This window comes from Mytilus edulis, chromosome 2, assembly GCF_963676685.1.
Source record: "Mytilus edulis chromosome 2, xbMytEdul2.2, whole genome shotgun sequence".
In the NCBI taxonomy this organism is placed as follows: Eukaryota; Metazoa; Mollusca; class Bivalvia; order Mytilida; family Mytilidae; genus Mytilus; species Mytilus edulis.
In genome coordinates, this window is record NC_092345.1 from 98,260,960 (window position 1) to 98,281,511 (window position 20,552).

Consider the following 20,552-nt stretch of genomic DNA (forward strand, 5'->3'; position numbering starts at 1 on the left):
TTCACCCGCCATTCAAATCAACACTCAATCAAGATGTAAAAGTCGGAAAATGATCAAAATCGATAAGACGACTACTTTGGAGTATAAAAATGTAAAGTTGCAGAAACATGTTGCTAGTGAATTGAGACACAGACACATAGTATCAATCAACTGGGTAATAGTTATACATAGCCCCGATGTCAGTTTTTTCCAGCTCTCTCGGAGTAATTGTTATACCAAGTGCAATAAATACAGTCATTGTCAATGATTGAACTGACTTAAATGATTCTATTTTTAAATTTATATATAGGGTACACTATAACTCAGAAATAAGCTACATAAAATGTATTACTTGTGTACAGATGTATTCATCTAAGGTTAAAATAAAACAAATAAAATAAGTAGAAATGAAGCAATTCACAATCAAGCAAAAATACTTATTCAATACAACAAATTCCAATCAAATCAAATACTACAATAAATTCCTTTTACTGTTTTTAAAATCTGTGATTTTTTTCTCGTTAAAATAATAAACCTTACATTTTTTAACATCTATAAATTGAACGAAAGAAAGTGTTTGGACTTTAAAGAACAATTGTCGATATAAAATATTTTTTTTCTGTCCCAGATGTGGACACATTTATAGTTACATTTATAAAAGAGGGACGAAAGATACCAGAGGGACAGTCACTCTCATAAATAGAAAATAAACTGACAACGCCATGATTAGTTACACGTTATATATACGTTTTATGAAACATGCAACATATGCATTATAAAAAGAATTAAATAAATATCAGAAGTGTGTCATATTTTATTTACTAAACCAATTGTACAAAATAAAATTTACACAACCAAATAAACACATATATATATAATAATAATTTGACATGAGAAGCTATTTCGAAAAACTAAGGACTTTCTTATCCCAAGAATGTTTATTTGAATTGAAGTCCTGTTATGTAATGTTGTCATTTTAATGTTATATTTAACATTGCCATAAAAGCAGGATGTTTGGCATGCCACATAATCAGGATCAACCTACAATTTTATTTCTTAAAATGTCCTGTACCAAGTCAGGAAAATGGCCATTGTTATGTTATAGTTCGTTTCTGTGTGTGTTACATTTTAATGTTGTGTTTCTGTTGTGTCGTTTTTCTCCTCTCATTTTTGATGCGTTTCCCTCAGTTTTAGTTTGTAACCCGGATTTGTTTTTTTCCAATCGATTTATGAATCTCAAACAGCAGTATACAACTGTTGCCTTTATTTACCTCAGCAAAATTTGGCACAACTTTTTGGAATTTTGAGTCCTCCATGCTCTTCAACTTTGTACTTGTTTGGCTTTATAACTATTTTGATCTCAGCGTCACTGATGAGTCTTATGTAGACGAAACGCGCGTCTGGCGTATTAAATTATAATCCTGGTACCTTTGATAACTAATTAACTATACTAAACATCTTAAAGAGTGGAGCCTACTTATTTTCAACGAAATTAAATAATAGAATTTAATTAAATGAAAATTAAATTCATTTATTGAATTAACATAAACATGTATTGAGACTCGACAAATCGAGTCGTCCTTTACTCTTATTATGCTAATTTGAGCATGTGATAGTGATGTGATAGCGGAGTAGTAAAAGTCCGTGCAATTCAACGGTCACTTTTACCTTGAAAACCGAACGGAGAGGACGTTAAAAAATTAAGACCCATCCTCTCCCACCCTTAAGAATTGAACTGTTTTTGCTGCTGGTTTTATTTATTTTTCAGATGCTCCAGTCTTCATACAAATATCCGTCATGGTAACATGCTGAAGCACAGTCACACAACCGGAGCGGAATTTACTTCATTTTATGCAGACTATGGATAGACCAGCTGCTAATTCTGAAATATTGCGAAATGGACCGCCCTTCAGTACCCCAGCTTTGGATCGCCCAGCTGTGATACAATGATTAGTTCAATCGTCATCAACATTTTATTGATTGACAAATATTTTGGTTGTGTACTGTTGTTGTAACAGTTGTTGTTGTTGTATAAATGAATTTGGATTAAATGTTGTCATGACAATTCAATATCCAAACAAAATCAGTGTTTGTTATTTGTTGTAGTGAAATACAAAGCAAGGCATCAATGGCGTCTGTTCTTCAATTCTGATATTTGGTTAAATTACACCAAGTGATAACTTTGATAAAATGATATATTCAATAAATGTTCAATATTCATTGTATCTACTGATAAAAAAGGAAATTATAATTGTAAGATGTAAATGAGACCTTATTTGACTGGATTAAAAAAGGATCTTGAATGTCTTACTTTATAAAAGTGAATAATAAATTTGTTGGAATCAGATGATATTTGTTGTTGTTGTAACCGTGTATGTACATTTAAAGTTTTCTTGGTAAAATTCATTGGCATGTTGTTCGTGGCAATCAAGGTAATTGTGGTTTCTTTGATGCAGGAATCCATTAGATTTGGCAAATGCAGAAACACCAGTCATCATAAATTTCGCATTATCATTGCTATTATAAAATAGCCATATATATTCAACTTAGGTTTAATGGCTTCATGACATCACTTTTTAAATGGTCTACAATTGTCTAAAGCATCCATGATACCGAAAGCTAAATCTCCCCTATCGATGTCATGAAAAGAATTAATGAAGTCTTTTACATCCGACACATCTCCTTTTATTGATTGTTTCCAAAGCAATATCAATCTGAAGTTTTTACTTTCAACACTGCCAATCATTATTAGGACTTTGGACACAGTTCCAGCAGGAACCCCAAGTCGTATCGACAAGTCAAATCCCTCATCTTCTGACAAACAGGCGGCAAGTTTATGTAGACTCTCTGCGCTTAATAACTTCTCAATAGCTTCTGTAATACATAAAATCATGATATAAAAAGCACATCCAGGAATAAGCTGAATTCCAAATCCCTCAAAACAAGTTGATTTCAGATAAATTTGTATTTTTTAATGTTCCTTTATAGTCATATTGCTCCTAACGTTTCACATTTTCAGGTTTAAGAATTCCTGGTGAATGATATTCCGAACAATGCTTCGGAAAAAAGACAATTATAAAGTGTTATTATCAACAATAGTGAATATAATTTATGGTTCATTTACCGAAAAGAAACTTAATATTGCGGATAATTTATTTCGCTACTATATCTTTCTAGTTCCCGTCGCGACATTTCAGTTTGTGAAGGAAAGATCTAAACTTTAAATATTAGCGTTATTTTTCAACTTGCAAAATTCACGAAAATAAATTGCTCTCGAAAATTAGTTTGTTTTGATCGAAAACATATAATGAGTTTTGTGAAAACTTGTATGAATAATACTGGACAAAACTTCTTTCTAGTTACATGCAACATTTTTTTTTATATCAGCAGTAAAAGAAGGCTTCCGATTTACTTTGAAATAACGTAATCTATGTGTGGCGCAAATTGTCGATATTTAAACATAATTTATCCAAGACTTTTTGAGAAGACAAGTCCATACATATTTTTTTTCGTAAGAGAGATAAGAGAGGTGAAAGATATCATTGGTGTTGGTTTTTACGAAATTTTATTATAGCCATGGTTTTGTTTGTCGTTATAAAAACTATATCACAACTTGAATATTCTTACGTCTTCATTTAAGCGTTCATAGAGGTAGACCGCGTGTTATTTTTCTCAACGCTCATCTCACTTTTAATAACGTCGAGAATTATTTGGTGTACTGCTTATACTTTTGGAGCACCTAACATCATCCCAGATTTTTGGTTGGTACGTGATGTTGTTTTTCTGTATAGTATATTGTAGACTTGTATGTCTATTGTGTTTCATTCTTTTTTGCCGATATATTGTTTTTTTTTTTTTTTTTTTTTTTTTTGCTCCATTACTTATCACTGAATATAATTTATCACTGTCACACAGGAGTTTATCCTTGTTTTTTTTTTATTTTGCGTTGCTCGATCTTTTTTCCATGCAATGTTTTTCTTTTGTTTTTATAACTTTATATTCCCACTTTTTCTTTTTGGGGGATGATGCTGACTTGAATTCCACTTATGATTTTTGTTCTTCTTTTTTTAAAGAGATATTATCAAAATTGTCTTTTTAAGCAGCAACGGTATGAGTGTTTTTGATTTAATTCATACCTTTTGTATATTCCGGTGCTTCGATTTTGGGTACGACTGAAAAATATACAATGCAAATCAGGTAAATAAAAGTAAAAAGTAAACCTTCATATTGTTATAAATAGGGCCACAATAACTCTGTTATGTTTTTTGACCTTATAATTAAAATGTTCCCTTACATGTATCATATGTTTTAAGTGATCACAGTGATTCAATAAGTTAAAGTTATCAAGTTTGTCAACATGTCATAAATCGTAGGCAACCTTTTAAAATCATATGTATTCTTAAATTCAAGATAAGTCAATCCATTGCGTATCATGTGCAAAACAAAGGGTAATTCTTGATAAAATATTGGAACCTTTTGTGATGTTGTGTCAACTGGGAAATATAAACACTAGATGCAGGCTCAGTTGGAATATTGATACATATAAATGATTCTTTGCAATGGGAAAACAAAATCCTCTTTGATATGTGGTAATGTTCCCAACTGTCCTTCGTTGTTCATTTTTAAGTTTTACAAAGTTACGAACTTCGTTATGCTTTAAATTTGAGAATGGAGATGGGGAATATGTCAGAGACAACAACCCGACAAAAGAGCAGACAACAGCTGAAGGCCACCAATGGGTCTTTGACACAGCGAGAAAATTCCGCACCCAGAGGTGGTCATCAGCAGGTCCTGAAATAAAAGTGTATACTAGTTAAGTGAAAATGGACGACCGACTATATTCCAAAACACATAAATGAACTTAAATCAAATAACATCCAAGACTTATTCCTTTTTTACACATATATTAAGAAATAGCTTCTATAAGTTGTTACTGCCAATTTAGAAATATAACGGCTCACACTTGTAGAGCAGAAGTTGCAAATTCTTTCAAAACATCCGGGTTTTCATGATTAGTTGTGGGGTGAGTGTTGCAAAATCTTAACCAATTTTTTAGTAATATTTTGTTGACTTTTTTTTTCTTTAAATCTGTTGTTCTTGACATGTTATTGTCTGTTTTTTATTAGATCTGCTTTCTTGAGATATTTTTTCTATTGTCATTCCACTTGTCTATACTTTAGATCATTTTATTTTTAAATTTTCTACTTACCATCAAAATCTGGAATAGGTGCTGCAGTATCGATAATAACTTCATGGATAGTCTTTGTTCCGATATAAAATCGAATAACCGCTATCTTTTCCTTATCATCACAAAGTAAGGGTTTAATTCGACATTTTATTTTGAATTTCACCCGGCAGGAATGTCCGACACTAAATTGCAATGTAGGGAGTTCCTTGTAATGTCTTTGTTTGAAATTACCGTCAAGGTCAATATTTACGACTGAAGAGCGGGAAACGAAATCGATAGTACGAGAAATCCCACCATCGTCCGACATTTCCAATCGTTTATCATCTGCTAGACCAAGGTATTTACTGACCGTATTATCAACATCTGGATGTTCTACTATGCATACCCAAATGTTAAACTCCTCTTTTTTATTTTCGTGAAAGGTAAGAATTTTGCAAACACAAGTTCGTGATGAAGCAACAGAAAATCCACGTTCTAAAATCGGTTCATATGCCTTGTATTTATTTATTTCTTTGGTAACCACATACCAGAACCTGAAATCAGAGAGAAAGCTTGTTGACTTCCAGTAAAATTCCACTTACTTCACCAGTATCTTGTTTTATCGGCCTATAAAAGAAACCAATTAACAGCCATGATACATATACATCTAGTTTTTAGCGGACTAGGAAAAAATATGCGGCGATCATTCGCGATTCTTATAAGGGCGTTTTTCATTAAAAGTGCGCTATTTCAGACCTAAAAAATCGAAAAAAAATCAACTAAAAAAATGCAGCGAGTATAAACATTTTAACAGTTGTCCAGTATAATAGAGACAATGTACTTACGTTGAGTGTGTATGGTCCAGCATCACTATAAATTTCTTATCCGTACTTGTTCTACAACCGATAATATTTATTCTTCCTTGCTTCTCACGAATCAAGTATACCTCACTGTCTATCCCATATGAAATGTCATTCATTATTGTTATCAATAACGGCGATATTCGTTTAGAATACAATAATTTATTTCGTCGAATCCATAGACCATCTGATATATAGGTAATCGGGTATATAAGTCTTGAACATACGTCGTCATATTTTGAAAATCGTTCCCTGTCAATAAGTCGCACCTATAATACATATAGTCCAATTAATATAACAAAACACAACATAAGATTTCATTGTTTTCTTGCATATACCTAAATAACATAGTACCATGTACTGGTGTGTCACAATTCATAAACAAATAATAAAGAATGTAAAACAGCCAACAGATGACCATTCAGTTTAAGGGAGAAAGAAAACCATATGAGTTGGTGAAAGATAGACAGTCATTTTGGCAAAAATAGAATAGACAAACAAACTTGACCTGTAGTTGTTAATGTCTGTGTCATTTTCACAGGTCTCTTGTGGACAGTTGTCTCATTGGGAATCATACCACATCTTCTTTTTTTATATTAAGGTTGATCAAATAGTATAACAACTCTCGCTCCCTCTCGTTACTACTAATAATAATAATTGGGTTTTTTTTAATTCGGTTGTCTTGCTGTAGGAATTTATCAAATTCATAAACTATCGGTACATGAAATCTGGTGATTTTCAAACATGACAAAATATGAGTTTGTAATGATAATACGATGGTTTTTCAAGACGATTTCCGTATAACGAAGACGTTTCAATGATTTTATATAAAATCACTGAATTATGTAGTTGAATATATCATTTCTAAGGAGAACTTGTTCCATGTAAAATGGAATTTTGCGAGCAGCTGGAACATCATTGTTTTCTTATTATGTCATATTTCTTTATTTTAAGACAGATATATTCCAATTTTGATTTAAAAATAACAGTTTTACTTAATATTTTTACCTGAAATGTAACGTCTTCCGGTTCATCCAGAACTCCTCCTTTCACAGATACTTGTATGTCAGGAATTAAGGCATTTTTAAACTTGTATCCATGCTTGTCAACTTTGTAGGTGAATTGTATAAAATCGCACGTTGCAAAGAAATTTCCACGAATTTCTGTTTTGAATACCACATAACCTTCCTGAAGACAAAATTTCTAAATAAAACATTCATTTTCGGCGAGGTAAAATCGGTGAAGTCAAAATTAATAGCCCTAAGCAAATTTAAACTCGAGAAAAAAAGTCATAATCCTTTTATATATAATAGAAAAAAGACGGATAACATTATGGCGAAAAACAATCAAATTTTAACAGGCGAACGACTGGAAAATAAAATCGGATACAACTAAAAGGTGAAAGTCAAAGCAAAAAACTGGCTTAATATATTTACCATAGAGTCTGTTTTGAGTATCCATGACTAAATGTCGATATATATTAATAGTAAGTGAGTGAACATAATTTGTATATATTAAAATGTCAAGTTCAAGAACAAACAGGATTTCATAATAACACAAGTAATAGTATTTTTTCTAAAACTTAAGACAAAACATTGAATTTCCGACTTACAAATATTGAGTTTCCCGGTGTTTCCTCGAATCTAGCATCAATTCTCCGCCATACCAGTCCAACCCTCATCCTTATAAAGAATTTCAATTTTTCTGAATCGAATCTGATTTTGACCGGAATTCTCACTGTTATGATATTCATCAACTGAACACTTGGGATGTCAGATTGTAATACATATATAGATGAAATGATATCTTCATCAGGTTTAAAGTATATTTCGTTGATCATTTTCTGACAGTCCTGTTCCCCAAGTCTATCAAAGCCATCCAAAAAATCTATAGCGGCGATGTCAGCTTTTTCCAGTCCAGCTTTCAGTTCTAATTTTGGTTTACTGTGTCAGTAAAAAACAGATGGTTTACATTTTGTTTGTTCTTCGTATCACCAAAAAAACAATAATCTAAAGGAATTATTTTTTCTACCAAACTCTCTTTTATCCAGGGCCTTTATTTGATTGACACTGATTTTAATTGACTTAGATTGTCCATTTTTCTGCTGAACGTCTCCTACTACTCCGGCCTCCACCAATAAAAACTGGTCGTCAAGATATAGCCAAAAGAGTTGAATCAGCATCCAATCAACAAGTGACAAGCTTAAGGGAAGCGAAAGATACAAAAGGGAGTAGAACTCTGACTTGGAAAACCGGTTATTATTAAAGGGATTTGTGTAGTATTTATGAGGGGCCTCAGTGGCCGAGTGGTCAAAGTAGTTACTACTGCAATCACTAGCCAGTCAACACTGAGGTTATGAGTTCGAACCCCGCTCGTGCGGGTGCAGTCGACTCCAATCTTAATTGACTAGGATTGTCTGTTTTCCTATCTATCGAAGGTCGGTGGTTTTCTCCGGGCACTTCGGCTTCCTCCACCAATAAAAACTGACCGCCTCGAAGTAGCCTAAATGTGGTGCTTAAAGGTGGCGTTTAAACACACACAAGATGTATTATTTATGCTTAATAATAGCATAATTATCTAGTACTTTCGTTTCTAGTTAATAAATAAAAAAATAAAAAAAAGACGTGGTTAGAAAATACTTTAAAGTGATTTAAAAACTATTACCTTTGTAACTCCTCTGTTGATACCTCAGATCTGAAAAATACTAAAGTATTATGGTATGTGATACTAGCAGGTAAATATCAACATTACATGAGAAATTGAATAAGTATTCAACTAAAAGTTCAGTTAATAATATTTTGTAACTTATGGTATATCTGTAAAATTTCTATCAAGGACATAAACTTAAACCTTATTGTTCTGGATTTCGAAAACGCCAAATAGCTTTTCGAGCTTTTTCTCATATTTTATGTAATAAGTAAATCAAAATTACCTCTCTTTGCCCATTGTTAAATCGAACGAATCACGTCGTTCTACAGGATGCACTGTTTGTACTTCTCTGTAAATAAACACATTCATATACAACAAATGGAAGTTTTTAACGACCTTGACTGGCTATACAGCCCTTGCACGGTCGGTACATTCATATGACAATCATCTGTAAGCATCAATTTCATCTGTTATATTTACATAGTTCTAGCGTTGGAGAAAAGGATTTTTGCAGGTAAAGAAGATGTTTCATTTACAATTAATGCAAATTGATTGACTGTTATAGTGTTATGTTTCAAAAATTTTATATGTTCGGTTTACCAAACTTGGTTTCGAGTCTTTATGGTAACGGTTATTTCATGTCACATGTCACGCTGACGCTATACGTTTATCAATATATATATAATTACGGTAGGAATACACATTTGTTAGATCTCCAAATAAAATAAACAGAATTGTAGTTGTCATTCTTAGATGCGATTAGATATATTCTGTAAGGTTTTAAAACATATCAAAGAAACACAAGTACGATTAACATTTGTATATTTAACATATAGTAAGTAGACAGACCTGATAATATTTAACATAAGAAAAAGAAAATTGCTGTGTTTAACTCATTTGGTGGGAATGTATGCGTGGGTGTTACTATCATACTGACGAAATGTTTTCAAAATCTCTAGGAGAGAGAAAGAGGAAGGAAAAGGAAAAGATACAAAAAACCATGTTAATTCGGAAATGCAATGCACTTCAAACACAACCCTGGTGCCCTACTTGAACTCTGCCCTGGATCTGGTTGAAGACTAAACGGTCCCTAGAATTTTGTCTATATGCATGCCTCTTAAACATCAGCTCCCGGCATTTACTTATCAATATTACATCGTATATGCTATTTCGGATCGTATATGCTCTTTCGGATGCAACAAGTGTTAAAAGCATTTTGAAAAGAGGATGAGTTTTTCGCAATTTAATTGACTCTGAGCTCATTGTTGAAGGACGCACAGTAACCTATAGTTGTTATCATCTATGTCATTTGCCTCTGGTGGAAAGTTGTCTCATAGGCAATCATATCATGTCTTCATATCTTTATTTTTTGAGTTTAACATACAGCTGCAATCTTGTGATATGCGAAAATATTGTTTTCAAAATTTAACATTATTTTGAATGTAGTAATTAAACTATACTAGTCAACAAAAGAAACGACACGCGACTTTAGAACAAAATTTATCAAAAAGTCTTAAAACTAAAACAAAATGAGATACACTATTTAAACAGCTTTTATTTGCAATGTATGCACATATGATAATGAAAATCAAAATCTGTCGGAAAGTAATTAAATTCCGTGTAAACGATCATAGGGTGCAAATTATTTTTGCGGAAAGTTCGACACAAAATCGACACACAATTTTCTAATTACTAAATTAATTTTCAAATTTGTTTAAAAATATTCAATATGCTAATCAAGTTATGTTCATATTGTAACTAATGGGTTGAACTATTGGGTTTTTTTTCTAAATATTTGGTAAAATCTCAAAAAAATGCGAAAAAAAAATGTTTTCGTCTCAAATCAATGTTTTAAATATGAAAACAACAAACTGTAAATTTGGAACCTTTCGGATTAGTTTTAAGATTGTTAACGTTTTTTTTTTAATTTCACTTTACACATACTGTCAATGGTAAATCAAGGTTTGATAATGGTTACATTTTAACGATTTCTTGTGGGCCGAACTTTGCTTTACAAATAAACAAAGAAACTGTACGATTTTTAAAAAAGAATTGATGGCAAACATTGTCTTTATCCTTAAATGAGAGATTGACATCATTAGTTGGAACTTTTGTTTTAAAATTGTCGTTTTATGTAAATTTGGTCAACAAACAAAAAATAATAGCCAAATGACGTCATGAAAGCAACAAAATAAAAATAAATAAATAGAGAATATCATATGGCTTTTTCAATATCGCATCCGTATCAACCCGAGACACCAATAAAATCCCAAGAGTTTTGCTCGAGGGATTATATTGGTTGAGGGTTGATATGGTGTGTGATATTGAAAAAGCCATATCATATACACTTTATTATATACATATACCTCAAGTAGATGTTTTTTATGTAACATGAAGTCATACAGATTATAGGTTTGACATGACGTCATACAGATTAGGGATTTGAAAGCCTTTGCAACAGGGACTGCAATCGATGACGTGACGTCATACAGATTAAAGGTGTGATAAAGCTTTTGCAACCGTGCTGATATCGATATCATCACGGGTGGCTGATACAGCACGCTTGCCAATGATTGTATTACACATACAATTTATCTGTATTTACTACTAAGTATATAATAAACGGATTTATATTTCCATGGTAATTAAATATTACTACCTTCAATATTGGTCCTAGAAAAGGAAAACTTTATCTTTAATTTGAAAAAAAAAGTCGTGTATCGTTTCTTTTGTTGACTATTATATATAGCAAATAAACATACATCTCCGCCTTCGTAGAACTCTGAGTACCTTTCTCCTTTGTTTGAAACTGTATTCTCTTCCGTTTTAGACCACTACAAAATTAATGACAGATGAATGGTTAACTATAATGTCATGTAATTATCTATAAGTTAATAATGCACTTTAAACAACACAGATTTATTTTTCAATCTATTTATCGATTTCTAAAAAATTATACGAGATTGTGTTAACTAAAATATGAATATAAGTGAATCATCAAATAGAAAATCACATAATAACAGCAAAAGGAAAGATGCGGTAAGCTTCTCGTTATAACTTCCTGCGACATTGAGAATATAGTAGCAGAAAGAGTTGAAGACTATACATCGTAAGTTAAAAGTTATCAAAGGTACCAGGATTATAATTTAGTACGCCAGACGTGCGTTTCGTCTATATAAGACTCATCAATGACGCTAGTTTCGTCTATATAAGACTCATCAGTAACGCTCGTTTCAAAATAGTTATAATGCTAAACAAGTACAAAGTTGAAGAGCATTGAGGATCCAAAATTCAAAAAAGTTAAGATTTCCTGATACTGTCGACGCCTTTTCTGATCACAAACGACTGTCATTTTTATTATCCCAGTCGTACTGAAATGGTAGCCTTTTTCACGCACTCTAACATTTAAATTAATTCAAAACAGCGCAGCAATTCCACGAACAGTTGCGCGTACTCGATACCATCGATGAGCAACAGGTGAGACATAATGCACTTGTCCAAATTTACAAAAGATAGATATATTACTATCGAGTGTTGTTATGTCGGTGACAAAGGAGGTCTTTCAAATTTCAATCGACACATTGAGCTCGTCAATATTTATTGAATGCAACCAAACATAATTGAATTCAGTCTTAATGGCAACGTAAAAAAATAAATTCCACAAATATGCCTTGTCTAAGATCAAATCTAATTTGCTAATATGCTTGGTCTATATGCTATTTTGTGCTTCTTTGTTACATATTTGTTTGTTTTTTGGAGCTATTAAAATTATAACACAATGTTGACTGCTGTTTAATGGAAATTTGTACCTATTATGTCTGTTTGTTTTGTTCACGCATCGTTGTCAATATAATGGAATCTGATGCGATTGTCATACAAGTGAGAGATTTAGCTAGCTATAAAACCCGGTCCAATCCACCATTTTCTACATAGGAAAATGCCTGTGCCAAATCAGGAATATGGCAGTTGTAATCAATTCGTTTGATGTGTTTGAGCTTTTGATTCTGCCATTTGATTAGGGACTTTCCGTTTTGAATTTTCCTCGGAGTTCAGTTTTTTTTTGCTTTTTACACGACCTCTCTTGATGCACGAAAATAAGATAATACTTCAATGGTTGATCTTAATGTGAAGCGGGTTTTTTTTATATACATTCCACGCAACCAAAAAGTGGAATTGTTCAGTTATTACAAAAAAAAAATTAAAGCATAGCTCTGATAGAAAATAATTTGAATCTGATTTGATTTGTGTCTTATACAACACGAGCCTGGCGTTCTTATACATAAAAATGTACCTTTTACAATATATACCTTTGCGATCTCATTTGATTAAAATGAGCATATCGTTCATCATTCCTGATGTTTAGATTCCACATTTTGACTCGATCATTACCATAGTCTCTCAATGCGCCATCGACTGTTGCTCTGACCTCTGGTATTTTACTGAAGATCAGACATATCCATTATTTTAAAGATGTTTTTTTCTGATGTTTGTTATACTGACTCATATGTTTATTATATTGCAAATTTAATACTTCCATGCTTGCATTTACTTCAAGTATCTCATGATCAGGGCCGAGAGGTATATGTATTGAGTTATCACTATTCTGTAGACTCTTGAGTTGGTAAGTTCGGTAGCTCATGATCAGGGCCGAGAGGTATATGTATTGAGTTATCACTATTCTGTCAGCTCTTGAGTTTGTAAATTCGGTAGCTCATGATCAGGGCCGAGAGGTATGATCAGGGCCGAGAGGTATATGTATTGAGTTATCACTATTCTGTCAGCTCTTGAGTTTGTAAGTTCGACAAGTGCGTTTGTAAGTTCGACAAGTGCGTTTGAAACTAATCTCAGTTGACCAGGCTTTTCAGTGTCCTGTCGAAGGTCCGTTGTTTTACGCTGGCACCCAGACTTTTTCCACCAATAAAGTCTGACCGTAACGATATAGACATCAATTTTGGAAGTGGCGATAAAACAGCACCAATCAATCAATCAATTATATTTACCAGTAAATAAATGTCGATGGATTAAGACTGATATAAACACTCAGTGTTGGAGGTTTTATGTTTAACAATATTCTTAAATGAGTTGCACAAGAAATGAATTTTAACCTGTGTTAACTGCCAATGGATGCTACATATCCGTTAGAATGAACTATCTGCACTACATATTGCACTTACAATTTATTCAGCAGTTAACTTATATTATATAATACATATAAAGAACCTGCTATTCAAAATAATTTGTTTTTAAAATTTATGATTATAACATGAATGGTACCTAACGTGTTCATTATCTACCATACATTTTCTATTGATAAGTGGTTCTATCCATGATTCCCGTAAAACAAATATGATATAGGCCTTTCTTAAATTTAACGACTAGATCTATGTAGATTATTTTTATCATAATTTCATACTCTAATTTTAGCTTTATATTGTATATCCTGCGCTATTTCAAATGAAAAAAAACGACAGACCAAAAGAAACAATGTCACAACACATTCAACAAATTGAATGAAAATCTAGTTTTGAAAGTACCCGGTCAATTCATTTTTATGTAAATATGTTTGAGTTGGACATACCCCTTGAACTTGCCATAATGGGCTAGGGACTTCGGTACATCAAATCCTCCGTATGCTTGATTCGACTTTAGTTCTGTCTGATGTAGTTGACCTCTAATAAATTAAATACAATTTAATTTAAATCGTCAAGATATAACAATTGTAAGTTCAAAATAAGATTGCTGGTAAAAACTCCAAAACTCAGATGTCAGTTTGTTGTCGGGTTTTTTTTCGGGGAGGTGGTATTCGAGGAGGAGACCTCTTTTGTCGTCTTTAGCTTAAAGCGTACCTATATTATTTGCTCAAAGAGACAAAATGTCCATACACATAAGTTTTTGTAACGTATATAGTGTTCTCTTTTTCTAATACATAATAAGATATATTTTTGAAGCAATTGTTTGCTGTGTTAGTGTTATCGATAAGCTGACAGATTAAGAGACATATTGTAATTGCTTTGAGGCGCAAGCTTAGCTTGCTTCAACGGGTGATGGGTTTGAAGTATAATTAAGATTCTAGTCCCTAAATACTTTTTGTGGTTTATAATAAATGTCACTTTCATTTATTTTGAAGTTTAAAAAGTTTTTTATTATATTTAGCGCTGACTTCTGTTTGCACTGAAGACATAAGTTTTGCTATTTTGAATACTATTGTTAAATCAGTAAAGCTAGATTAGCAATATATATTATGGTCGTTCGTCCTTGTATTTGTGTTTGAACGTTCACCCGTTTGCTCATTCACAATATCAATATATGACGTGGCTCTGTACTTATACATCCCGTCATTGTGTTATTGTACTACTGTAAATTTGTGTATTCTTGCCTTTAATATTGCTAATATGCGTTGTCTATGTGGTATTTTGTGCTTTTTTGTTTCATATTTGTTTGTTTCCTTAAGATTAAAATTACAACACACTGTTTACTGCTGTTCCCCTATTTTTATAAAAAAAAATTATGTCTGTTTGTTTTGTTCATACATCAATGTCATTATAATGGAATTTGATGCGACTGTCATACAAGTAAGATGTTTAGCTAGCTTTAAAACCAGGTTCAATCCACCATTTTCTACATAAGAAGATGCATCCTGCACCAAGTCAGAAATATGGCAGTTGTTATACATTCGTTTGATGTGATTGGACTTTTAATTTTGAAATATGATTAGGGACTTTCCTTTTTGAATATTTCCTCGGAGTTCAGTTTTTTTTTGTGATTTTACTGTTTACTTATCATCTGCGATTGGGACACCAAATTGCTGTGAGCAAGTCATTGACTAATTATCTTTTCCAAATGAACATTTATGTCTCTCACAGAAAAAAAAAATGAAAACAATATAGATACAAATGAGGATGTGTGAGTTTGTGAACTCTTGTAAGAGGTTTAAGATTACCTGAACATACGTGCAGGGTCCCTGGATAGTTTGTGAGCTCTGCTAAGAGGTTTAAGATTACCTGAACATACGTGCAGGGTCCCTGGATAGTTTGTGAGCCCTGCTAAGAGGTTTAAGATTACCTGAACATACGTGCAGGGTCCCTGGATAGTTTGTGAGCTCTGCTAAGAGGTTTAAGATTACCTAAACATACGTGCAGGGTCCCTGGATAGTTTGTGAGCTCTGCTAAGAGGTTTAAGATTACCTAAACATACGTGCAGGGTCCCTGGATAGTTTGTGAGCTCTGCTAAGAGGTTTAAGATTACCTGAACATACGTGCAGGGTCCCTGGATAGTTTGTGAGCTCTGCTAAGAGGTTTAAGATTACCTGAACATACGTGCAGGGTCCCTGGATAGTTTGTGAGCTCTGCTAAGAGGTTTAAGATTACCTGAACATACGTGCAGGGTCCCTGGATAGTTTGTGAGCTCTGCTAAGAGGTTTAAGATTACCTGAACATACGTGCAGGGTCCCTGGATAGTTTGTGAGCTCTGCTAAGAGGTTTAAGATTACCTGAACATACGTGCAGGGTCCCTGGATAGTTTGTGAGCTCTGCTAAGAGGTTTAAGATTACCTGAACATACGTGCAGGGTCCCTGGATAGTTTGTGAGCTCTGCTAAGAGGTTTAAGATTACCTGAACATACGTGCAGGGTCCCTGGATAGTTTGTGAGCTCTGCTAAGAGGTTAAAGATTACCTGAACATACGTGCAGGGTCCCTGGATAGTTTGTGAGCTCTGCTAAGAGGTTTAAGATTACCTGAACATACGTGCAGGGTCCCTGGATAGTTTTAATGATGGGCCTTTTGTCGATGTGTCATCGGAGAATACTGAAAACATTCCAATATCTTCCAACATACTGATGGGATAGTCACGTAACGTCACCTTATTGGGCTCGTCATGGCTGTCCTTTGGTTTATCTATCACCTTTTCTTTTCCATCTTCTTCGTCTTTATCGTACAGCAAATGAAGTCTTTTAAGACTACAATAAAAAAAATAATGTTGTAATTTTATCATTTAAAGAACATGTTGAATGAGATATTGCATCTGATGTTGCTGTTTTATCATTTTGAAGTTATTAGTGTTTGTGCATACAACATGCATTGCCAATAATCTAATTTGATGTGGGTTTTTTTTAATTTCCAGAAATGACATCACTACAGTACCTGTGTATTCGCCCTTTAATAGCTCTGTATTTAGATCACTACAGTACCTGTGTATTCGCCCTTTAATAGCTCTGTATTTAGATCGCCACAGTACCTGTGTATTCGCCCTTTAATAGCTCTGTATTTAGATCACTACAGTACCTGTGTATTCGCCCTTTAATAGCTCTGTATTTAGATCGCTACAGTACCTGTGTATTCGCCCTTTAATAGCTCTGTATTTAGATCGCTACAGTACCTGTGTATTCGCCCTTTAATAGCTCTGTATTTAGATCGCTACAGTACCTGTGTATTCGCCCTTTAATAGCTCTGTATTTAGATCGCTACAGTACCTGTGTATTCGCCCTTTAATAGCTCTGTATTTAGATCGCTACAGTACCTGTGTATTCGCCCTTTAATAGCTCTGTATTTAGATCGCTACAGTACCTGTGTATTCGCCCTTTAATAGCTCTGTATTTAGATCACTACAGTACCTGTGTATTCGCCCTTTAATAGCTCTGTATTTAGATCACTACAGTACCTGTGTATTCGCCCTTTAATAGCTCTGTATTTAGATCACTACAGTACCTGTGTATTCGCCCTTTAATAGCTCTGTATTTAGATCACTACAGTACCTGTGTGTTCGCCCTTTAATTGCTCTGTATTTAGATCGCCATAGTACCTGTGTATTCGCCCTTTAATAGCTCTGTATTTAGATCACTACAGTTCCTGTGTATTTGCCCTTTAATAGCTCTGTATTTAGATCACTACAGTACCTGTGTATTCGCCCTTTAATAGCTCTGTATTAAGATCACTACAGTACCGGTGTATTCGCCCTTTAATAGCTCTGTATTTAGATCGCCACAGTACCTGTGTATTCTCCCTTTAATAGCTCTGTATTTAGATCACTACAGTACCTGTGTATTCGCCCTTTAATAGCTCTGTATTTAGATCACTACAGTACCTGTGTATTCGCCCTTTCATAGCTCTGTATTTAGATCGCCACAGTACCTGTGTATTCTCCCTTTAATAGCTCTGTATTTAGATCACTACAGTACCTGTGTATTCGCCCTTTAATAGCTCTGTATTTAGATCGCCATATTAAGTCTTCGTGTCTGTACTTGTATTTCCTGTTATAAAGAGATACAGAGATGCAAGAATTATACAGAACCGAATTTACCGTAACTATCATAAATTGTCGAGATGTTTTGAAACAAGTACCGTATTTGTGTCGGGTTTTAATATTGATACACGCTCCTTTTCTTGAACAGGTACAACTTCAAATTTGTGGAGAACTAGGTTTTTTTGGCAGATCTTGGTTGCTTCTGTTTAATCAGAACATTTATAGGACATGTGTTGGTTTTTAGCTTTACAAATTGTATAAATATATGTCTAGTGATGAAGACTTAATTTAACCTCTAGATGTCTTTAAATTTTAACGTTGGGTTGCTTCTCATTAACTTATACCGTTCATCTCTTTTTTCAAATAAATCAATAGTTTATTGGATCATACAAGTTTAGAAACAATCACCATACCTGATAATGGCGAAGAATTTATTAATTTATGAATAGACCAAGTTATAGAACGTTTACAGTTAAACCTCGTCACATATGCCATAGGCGGATCAGGGGTGGGGAGGGGCTTGGGGGCCCGGGCCCCCCTTTCGTGGGAAAGATTTGGTTAATTATATAGGGAATCACTGAAGCATGACTGGAACGCCCCCCCCCCTTGTTTTAGGTCAGTCAGCTCCCCCCCCCCCCCCCTTTATGATAAGTTCTGGATCCGCCACTGTATGCATGTGCCTGTTTAACGCAAGGAACCCGTTTGTGGTTGTCAAATCTTATTATTTTTCGTTACTCGTCTATTATTTTTCGTTACTCGTCTATGATTTTTGAGATAGTGTTAGTTCTTTGACATTTCCTGTAAAGTTTAAAGTCTATTTAGAACATATTGTATTATAGACATCGGTCTGTTATTGAAGATTGTAAGTTGACCTCTAGATGTCTTGTTGTTATTTGTGTAGTTATGTTGCTGTCTCATCAACGTATTGAACCACAACCCCAACTTTATCACATTACTATGAAGATCTATCTATACCTCTAGACGTCTATTAGTTTTACTTTTGTTGAATTTTAATGTCATTATATATAGACTATCATGCCTTTAGCTTATCCTGATGATACTATTTCATCTCAATTCTCCCTTTAATGATTTTGAAAAACAATTAAAGGACCCCATAAATAGATATATATATATATATATAAACACCTATTGTCATCTGATTTGTATGTGATTGGTTTCAGCATTTCATTGTATTTCTTCTCATCGTCGTCGTGCACTCCTGCCATGTTCTCTACTGCACTCCTGCCATGTTCTCTACTGCACTCCTCCCATGTTCTCTACTGCAAATGATTAACTACATTGAGAATAAGAACATTTAACAACAAAATGTTACCGTTAGAATGCATTGAAAATTTAAATTTACATAAATTAGCAAAATCATTTCAAGATTTATATTTGGATATATGTTCTTGTAAATTTTCACAATGATCACCAAGCTCTACGTAAATTGTTAATGGAACTGTAAACAGTATTGTACAATTATGTATTTTGCAGATCATAGCCTTGCAAGCCAGATATGTAAAACAAAGTGAAAAACAAATAATTTCTGTAACACATATCGTCCCATGTTGCAGTTTATACTGACTTTAACCTCACATGCATTGTAACATGGTTTTTTTTTAACTTTTATTATGGTGCCTCTAAAGTATTCTGCTATATTTAATAAAACTGAAAAAGAAATATAATACTAACCCGCGTATTAAAGAAAAAGAGGCAATGAATCCAGGATAAAGAAAATTGTATGTCCTCCAATATTACATGTATGTGGTAGACTTGGATCACTAAATTTAACGAGCACATTTAAAAATCTAGCATGAACCTAGCTCTCCAATAGGTACATACTATTTCAATTTTGATATAACTGAACATTGCTGATACTTTTATGTACCAACTGCACGATTACTTTGAAATCCGAACATTATACAATAAGTTTAAATGTACACGTTTAAATATATGAAGTTTAGGTGTTCAGTGTCATTATCGCTAATCAAGACATCATTGAAATTCGAAACTGTGTATAACATATAACAATTAACCATTTAATTATATCAATTAACAATCAGTCCCGTTATATTAATTCAAATTAACTTCCATTTAAATGCAGTTTATATGTACACAAGTTATAATTGTCTAACCAAATGAAAAAAAATTATAAAATAAGGTATGACACAGTAGTTATAACGGTTTTTGTATCGCCTGCGATACGAAAGACATGTAGGGATTACTAAATAGCTATACAGCGGCTGCGATGTTAAAACTATTTGCTTTAAATTCCAGAAGATAGATCACATGGGTACTTTGGTTCTTGTTGCAGATTAAGAAGTTTATGTCTGTTATAAGCCCATTGTCCTTGATCTCACTTTCATGGTTCAGCGACTGCTTTGAAAGATTTTGTAATGTGAATTGTTCACTTATTATGATTAATATGATAACTATATTTGGTATGTGGGTTCGATAATAGTTATACACAAACCCATTTGTTTAACCAGAGTAACATGGTGGGTGTCAGTAGTGGCGCAGGAAATGCTTACCCTTCCAAAGTACTCAAGTGTTCGTGTTGATCAACCTTCAAGACACTTGTGTCTATTGGTCAAGGCAGTATGTTGACCTCTAGATGAATTTTAATGCTGATGGTGTTAAGTTGCTGGCTTATATTGGC

General features: G+C 33.4%; 2 protein-coding genes across 2 annotated transcripts in view; both read right to left on the reverse strand.

Moving 5' to 3' along the window:
- The window catches only part of LOC139513645 (uncharacterized), a 250,764-nt gene that overhangs the window by 72,705 nt on the left and 157,507 nt on the right, over window positions 1-20,552 (reverse strand). The gene's annotated exons all lie outside the window — the stretch shown is intronic.
- Window positions 776-19,820, reverse strand: LOC139513604 (uncharacterized). The gene is made up of 15 exons (XM_071302257.1): window positions 19,586-19,820; window positions 19,040-19,150; window positions 17,829-17,900; window positions 16,389-16,610; window positions 14,234-14,326; window positions 12,963-13,094; window positions 11,418-11,489; window positions 8,939-9,004; window positions 8,671-8,700; window positions 7,619-7,949; window positions 7,015-7,194; window positions 5,992-6,275; window positions 5,189-5,700; window positions 4,116-4,151; window positions 776-2,853 (listed from the first exon to the last, which is right to left on the reverse strand). The coding sequence occupies exons 2-15, from the start codon at window positions 19,117-19,119 to the stop codon at window positions 2,549-2,551; spliced, it is 2,415 nt and encodes an 804-aa protein (XP_071158358.1). The 5' UTR covers window positions 19,120-19,150; window positions 19,586-19,820; the 3' UTR covers window positions 776-2,548.

Excerpts from the sequence above, each read along its gene's own strand:
- LOC139513604 (XM_071302257.1), bottom strand. The coding sequence starts at position 19,119 with ATGGCAGGAGTGCACGACGACGATGAGAAGAAATACAATGAAATGCTG. Across the intron at positions 9,005-11,417 it reads AGTTCTACGAAGGCGGAGAT|AGAAGTACAAACAGTGCATC; the intron begins GTATGTTTATTT and ends GTTTATTTACAG. Across the intron at positions 5,701-5,991 it reads CTGGACCATACACACTCAAC|GTTCTGGTATGTGGTTACCA; the intron begins GTAAGTACATTG and ends CTCTGATTTCAG.